This window comes from Aptenodytes forsteri, unplaced genomic scaffold, assembly GCF_000699145.1.
Source record: "Aptenodytes forsteri isolate BGI_AS27 unplaced genomic scaffold, ASM69914v1 Scaffold15, whole genome shotgun sequence".
Taxonomy (NCBI): domain Eukaryota; kingdom Metazoa; phylum Chordata; class Aves; order Sphenisciformes; family Spheniscidae; genus Aptenodytes; species Aptenodytes forsteri.
In genome coordinates this window covers 3,103,977-3,111,394 of record NW_008795129.1, presented here as the reverse complement: position 1 = coordinate 3,111,394, position 7,418 = coordinate 3,103,977, and the positions used below count along the sequence as shown (strand labels likewise).

The following is a 7,418-nucleotide window of genomic DNA, read 5'->3' as shown; positions in this document are numbered from 1 at the left end:
CAACCAGAAGACACTCGGGATTCAGCAAGGGGGAATGAACAGATTCATTTCAGATTCATTTGGCAGTCCAGTTTGTCATTGCTTTTCTTGCCATGATACAGCAAAACGACCAGCAAGGAATCAAAGGATTCTCTTACCAACCGAGTGCGAGGGCTGAAAAACAACAGGATGCGTTGGATCAAGTTGCTCGTTAGATTCGTATAGCTAGACTCGAGTGTCATTCTGACTTCCAGGAGCTGCAGGCTTCTGCCAGGAATATGTGCCTTTGCAGTGCCGTCAGCAATTGAAAATTGCAGTTTTTCAGCGATCAGATTTGTATGTAGAGTTGATACATACTGCCACCTACAGAGACATTTTCCCAGTTCCCTTAAAAGGTCCTTACCCTATAGTTGAGACTCGTGTCAGTATTTCTTGTACCTAGTAGAAAGAGGTAGCAGCCTACTTTTAAGTACCTTCCGGATTGAATTCCAGAGGTTGTGTGTGAGTAGAAGTCCCAGCTTCATATGCTGAGCCTTCTTTTCTGAGGTGAGTATATACACACACTCTGATGGCTTGCTTTAAAAAAACAAAAAGAAGAAGAAAAAAAAAAAAAAGTTGTTTCCTATTGTTTGTTTTGCCAAGTCTCACCTTTTGTGCACCCTTCCAGTTCTGAAGAGTGACACGACCCGGCTACTGTTTCTACTACAATCACGTGCTTTTCTGATACCTGGGTCAAATTACTCCTTTTTAAATGGGTCCATTTCCTATGCATCAGACTACAAAAATATTTTTTAATACATTAAAAAAAATTTTTCAGGTAATGTTTTGTGCTTACCGGTCTCCTTGTCTTAGAAGTGACCTGCTGCTTACCAAGAAGTTCTGTTACTAAGCAGTGAGGTAAGAAGATGAGGTTTATTCCCGCTATCAAAATGAAGTGTGAGGGTCTGTAATGTGTAAGTGCCTAATGGATCAGTATCTAGTAACCAGTGTATCTCACTGGAAAAGATGTTTTTGTTGGCTTTTTGATATCACAGAGCTTCTGATTTTAAGAACTTCTCTTAGGAGGGGGTGTTTGTTTCCACAGCTTTGAAGGGATGTTGGAAAGAAGGTAGCTTCTGCAGTAACATGCTGTCAGAGGGAGTTACCAGATTTGAAAATGACTCTTCATCAGCTAAATCAGATAAGGACATCCTACATTTGAATCTGACCACAGCAGGTGACTTGTTTGCCATTAGCATAAGCACTATGAACTAGCATAGCATAGAAATGAAGCAACTGGGGGGAGGGAAAGAATAATGAGAATACACAGATGCCCTTTGCTGCCTTGATTGAAGGACTATTGCCAGTTAAATAAGGCTGACATTTAGCGAGCCCCTCCCAACGTTTATTCCTGGTACCTCGATTTTTGTTTTAATGTTTGAATCCATCTCCTCAAAGATGTACCATAGTCTGAGGTAAAACATGAAGTAATTGTGTGAGTGAGTGACAACCTGTAATGGATTAAGAGCAGGAAACTGTGTTTAGTGGAGCATCAGTAGCACTGGTCCTGGGATCCTCCTCCTGCAGCAGCATGTAAAAATAGCTGCTCTGCTGTGTTTATTTGTGAAGTGCGAGCTGTAAGGCTGTTTTCTAGTGCTGTCACAACCATGACTATTTAAACAATGTTTTGCTTCCACTTGAAGGTAAGGTTGCTTATTACTGTAGGTCTGGCTGGAGCACACCTGGACAGGAGGTGCACAGCAAAGCTCTGTTGCTGCGGCACAGCAGCTGGAAACTACTGCAGCAGCCAGGAAAGGCCCAACAGTCATCACTAGTGCAAACCAGTAAGAATGAGTCTCTAACTACAGGTTGTGTGCTGTGCCAGCTTCTGCAAGCCTACAGGTGCACTTGCAGAGCAAGAAGCCTTAGGACACCGTTTCTGTGTTGTTACAAATACAACTTAAACACCTTTGTTGCCCTCCCAGCTGGCAGCTGCAAGGCCTGGAGTAGGTTTTCCAGTTTTTCTTACCCTTCTACCAGCTTAGGGTCCATGACATCACTCCAAATCATCACAAAGAAGAAAAATAAGTAGTACATTTATTGAATCTCCACTTACTACTACTTCTAGCCTTTATTCAGACACTTGTGCTCAGCTTCGAGAGCCAAGAATTTCTTCATTATCATTCAATGTGAATGATGCTATACATTAATCCAGTGCAGGAAGTCGGGCTCTTCTCTCTAACAGGAGTGAGAGACGGGTTTTCTAGTCTTTCTGTCCTTTTTTTGGCTGCACAAAATAACCCTTTCCAAGGGCACAAGAAATAAAATACTATATTGCATACTATATACATTTACATACAACGGTAAATGCACCATTCATTCAGAAATACACAATACCTAAGGCTCAATGGAAAAGTTTGGTTGAAGCAACTTCTCTCGGGATAGGAGAAAAAGAGCTCATGACAGTTGTGGAAGTTTCCATAATCTCTGTTCATATGGATCCTGCCCCTCTGTTCTCTGGAACTGCAGCAATCTCCAAGGACCATCTGCGCCCAGGAGGGAGGGACAATGGCCCACACAACTCCAGAAGCCCAGGGCTCAGCAACAGAAAACACGTACGACCATGATGGAGGATTTCCTTTGAGAATAATTATCCAGCAACTGCAGGAGGAGGCAAAGCACCTTAGTGTACTTACTTGACTATGTGCAGAAGTAAACAACTAAACAGCCCCTTTTGGATACAGGAAACCACTTCTAAGTCCAAGCCTTCCCTTTATATACTTACTTTTAACTGCTTTTTTGCTTTTCTCCTTGGATTGTTGGACTGCAGGGGGATTAAAACAGGTGCTAGCTATCAACGTTATGTGGTAGGGGCCCTGGAGGTGTCGGAAAGAGAAAAACATTGCCTTTTTTTTTTTTAAGCTGATCAGACATGGGGGGGAACTGAATTGTCTGCTTTCAGCTGCACCAGCCTTATACTGCAATACCAGAGCTTTGCCTCCCCCAGCTGCTGTGCTGCACTAACACGTGCCTCCAAAGTGCTCTAAGGGGACATACTACTCCTTGGTTATCTTTTGAAAAGTCTGAAGTCCCTGCAGAGAAATACTTGCCACGTTGCCAAGTACGGCAACCTTTTCCCTAAGATAACAGATCAATTCTGTGTGTCAATAGCTGCAGCTTTGCCTTATCTCCCACTGCCCCATTGACCAGTCACTGGACACCGTATCACACCGACAGTGCTGCAGATAAGGAGAGGCAATCTTATGTCTGTTACATCTGTCTCCAGGAAGGTGCAGTCCCCAACAGCCACACACAGTGGCACTGTACGTAATGATCATGGCCACTGTACTCTGCGTGGGGAGAAGCAAGGCGTTCTTGTACCTTGCTGCTGCCAAACAGACTACTGGATAAAAGCTGGCGTTCAGTGGACTAGATTCCCCTTTTATTAAGCTGCTGCTGCTCTTCTCAGCAGTGGGCTCAGTAGTTCACCTCTTAAGTCTTTACTTCTGGACTCAGACGAGTAACACATTAACCCTCCAGCTCGTGCCCGTTTCATACACTGAGAAGAGTAATTTAAACATAAAGTGTTAACCGTGCTCTCTCCCCTGCTCAAAGTAGGGCAGGCATTCCAAATCATTCCTGTAAGTAAAAGTCAAAGTGTAACACACCATTAATACTCAAGAATGTGACTTGCACTCCATGCCCCAGGGCAGTGTCAGAGGCAGCAGCCCTTCCCAATGGCGGGGAAAGGCTCCACATGCACATTCTCTGCTCCTGCTCATTTGTCCACTTGTTTTGGCTTGACAAGAGATGGCATTGTAGCACGCGTTGGAGCACCACACATCCCAATGGCACTGGGGGCAAGGGAGTCCCTCTCAGCTCCAGCTGGAGTTCTGCAGTTCCTCTCGGAGCCAGGTTGGAAGGGGCTGTCCAAGTCTGTTCATCAGCTTGGATAACTCAATGTTGTGCTCCCGGTAGAAGTCTCTTAGGAACAGCCGTGACTGCGTGGAAAATACAGACCACGTTAGCATGAAAGAAAATGCTACCCTCAACACATGTTCCATAGGTCACCTAGGACATGGGTGGTAGGAAAATCCAGGTTGGTTTGCTGGGATGTTTCTACATCTCTTGCTGCCAACAGATTTGAGACAGTTACTCACCGAGGAATCCATATCAGGGTATTTTCTTCCTTTACTCTTTCCTAGGCATTTAGTCTTTCCTCCATCTAGCAGCTGGCACCAAAATCCTTTTGCTTCATCAAATCTGAAAGGGACACTTGTCTTTAGAAGATATGGCCACATGCCCAATTAGTAGCAGCAGAAATTAAGTAGCTCCATATGTATTTCCCACTTCAATGCTTTAAAAATTGAGTTTAGGTTTTATTTATTTATGGTATTGGTTCAACCAGTTTTTTTTTTTAGCACTTGACTACTTCAACAAGCAATCCATTACAACCACGACTGTTTCAGCTTTGTGCAAATTTCAGAGGTAATATGGTGTTACAATATTTGTCTGTTAAGCTTTTATTTGGGGGGGAATAATAATCAATGTTTTAGTGTATGTAAATTCTTTTAAATCTCCTCTTTATAGTGGAAAAGTGTTAGAGAATCCCCTGACTGTTTTAAAGTATCGGTGTTTCTTCTCTTGCTAAAACATAACTATAAGGCAATGCTGGGAACCATAATCTGGTCTTGTCCATCCTGTCCTCTCAATTGGCCAAAGGTGAGCTTGAGGTTTGAGCAAGTACCTCTACCAAACTCTGAGGCAAGCTGACCAATACCATTTCTTTTCTGACCCTGGCTGAAGGGTACCAGCCACTACCGCTACTGTAAATAGTCCATTCACCATCACGACATGTGCTTCAGCAAGGAAGGCTTTCAAGTAACCTGACATTTCTCTAAATCTGCCCTCCCCTGGGGAGCCATGTGCCACCCCCTTGGAAAACAACTGTAGGAAGAGAACTGAGTTGGTTCTCCTCTCTTTACTGTTAAAGGAAAGGGCAATTGCCGTATGCCTACACACACGCACACCACCCGCTACCCTCAGCTAGCATAGGCCGCGATAGCAGAGAAGATGTGAAAACACTGGTTTCAGCTGCAAAGAGCAATATTCAGGATCTCCGGTGGGCTTGCAGAGTTTCCACTGCAGACTGATACGGCCACAGTTCACCTTAGCACTTAATCTATTCAGATTAATTGCACTTGCACTGTGGGCAAGATCGCAGTAACGGCTGAGTAACGTCCTTCAACTTAGTAGCAGTGAGGTAGTGCCTCCGCTAACACTTCCTAACATAGCTCTGGGCACCTGTCAAGTCCATGTCTTCTGTAATAATAGGCTCTTTACTTCAAAACTGTGCAATGTGTCCCTAATCTCCCTCTAGTTGAAGATATGAGCAGCCCGTCACACATTTTTTATCATACTTCCTCTACCTTCTGTCAGATAGAGGTGTAACACAAAGCATAAGGAACGCTAATAATTCCAGCACCTTTCCTGAAACCATAAAGACCAAATGGAAAACATCCTGATTACTGCTGTGAGCAACTTCATGCTTTTCCATGACAGTGCCAAAAACCACCCCTTCCCCTATCATTTCTGGAAAGACTAAGTTATGATTCCAGTCTTAGCGTAGCACCTCATGCTATCTGAACCTAATTTTAGGGTTAGGCATACCTCTGAAACCTTGGCAGGTCTTGTAGTCAGAGATAAGAAGCATTCTTCTAACCAAGTGCTTATTAGTATCACACTTGGCTAAGAAAGCATCCTCCCAAAAACGATTTCCCTACCTGAGGGCCTGGGTGTAGTTGAAGAGCGGCGTAACTCCCAAGAACTTCTGGATGTTGTCCATTACAGAGGCAGGGTTGTGTCTCAGCTCCTGACCGTCCACAATGAGAAGCTGAAAAGACAGCAGCCAGCTTAGCCTCTGACAGCTTGTGCTGAATGACACCCATGAGCTTCCCGGCTCTCAAAACTGCCCCTGGCCTTTGTGCGTGTGAGCAAAGGCTGCCAAAGCCTGTTTATCCTAGAGCACCACAGTGGGGGCACGCGGCCCATTTGTCACCGCAGACAGAAGTTATGATACGGGCCACAAATACTGTAAGACAGTAGATCATGACAGGCTTTGCTTAATAAATTTGCCTTTGGCCACACCCCATGTAACTGAGCGTTAAGGCCCAGAAGTGGCATGATTTACAGAGTCTCTCTGGAAACCTCATGTATTCTTTTTAGATGTCAGCAGCCGTTGTGCTAAGTATTCTTCTGTAACCTATGACTATTCTCCTGTTACGTGTATGATAGACAATGACGAACAACATTTGTGCTAATAAATTACCTATTCCAAAGAACACAATAGAAAAAGAGTCACATGAACTGAAGTTTGGGGAAGGTAGGAGACCCTGACCCATAGTAAGTATAAGGATGGTGTGTCTGGCTCTATCACTCCTCACAGCAGTAACCTCCAGGAACGGTAAGGCAATGAGACACGAACCCAAGAATGTTTTCCCATGTCTCTTTTAGTCTTGGCAGATCTATCACGTACAGTTTAGGCTGCTGCTTTGGCAGAGAGTAAGAGACTAAATGGACGTTATAAGACTCTGCTGGATTACAGACTGTCTTGAGGATAACCCCAGCAGCAGAAAGGAACTTGAAAAAACACATCCTGACTCACAATGTATTAGACAGTTTATAAATTTCCTGGGAATTCAGACACAGAAATGGTCTATATTGTCTGTTAATTGACTTTTTGCAAATTTATACACAAAACACAGAATCCTGACATCTCTGCAGTGAAATTTCCCCTTCAGCAGACAGCTAAAGGCTTCTCAACATGGGAACTAACAAGTGGCAGAGTCCAAGAGCCTCTCTTTAAAGCACTGAAACCACAGCAAGCAGCTGAATGCCTGCTGGGCCTGAAGAGGGTCCCTGGGCTCCAGGCTGCCACGATGAAAGGAAGGGAGTGCTAACACTGCTGCTCTCGCTGAACTTCTCAATATTGTGGAGCTCTCTGGGAGATCACAGTATCCTTTTGCACTCGTTTACTTTTACAAATACAACGAAGTGCAAAATTGGAGTATTCAAGCCTGATTTCTTATCAGCTCGTAACAGGAGGAAGCAAGTGGTGGCTCTTCTTCCAAAAGATGGGACAGAAGGTGCAATGAAAACAAGGGGCAGCGGGTAGAGCACATGCACGTGTTACAGTTTGTTCTCCTCTCCAATAAACCTACAAGGGGCTCCAAGAGAGCCTCTACTGCCAAACCTCCTACCTGTCCAGAGGGGTAGTATGTTAGCCAGCGCTCTAGGTGAGTTGAATACCAGCCAGGGAGCAGGCATCGGCTTTGCAGGTTGCGCAGTTCCTGAGGGGCCTGGGATTTTGCAGAGATCACTTGGTAGAAGGTGTAATTGAGCGCCACAGGGTCATTGTGAGCACGCTGGTGCTGAAAAACATAAACTGAATTTAGGAGCAG

The 7,418-nt window shown here is 44.5% G+C and overlaps 1 protein-coding gene across 4 annotated transcripts in view; it reads right to left on the bottom strand.

The window, feature by feature from the left end:
• Positions 1 to 2,034: 2,034 nt before the first annotated feature.
• NDST2 (N-deacetylase and N-sulfotransferase 2) overlaps positions 2,035 to 7,418 on the bottom strand; it is a 146,169-nt gene continuing 140,785 nt past the window's right edge. For all 4 annotated transcript variants that reach the window (XM_009277653.2, XM_009277651.2, XM_009277652.1 and 1 more), the window contains 4 exons: positions 7,218 to 7,388; positions 5,742 to 5,851; positions 4,119 to 4,221; positions 2,035 to 3,959 (listed from right to left, as the gene is read on the bottom strand). In XM_009277653.2, the coding sequence (XP_009275928.1) occupies positions 3,834 to 3,959; positions 4,119 to 4,221; positions 5,742 to 5,851; positions 7,218 to 7,388 (510 nt within the window). In that variant the 3' untranslated portion in view covers positions 2,035 to 3,833. The remainder of the gene's footprint in view (positions 3,960 to 4,118; positions 4,222 to 5,741; positions 5,852 to 7,217; positions 7,389 to 7,418) is intronic.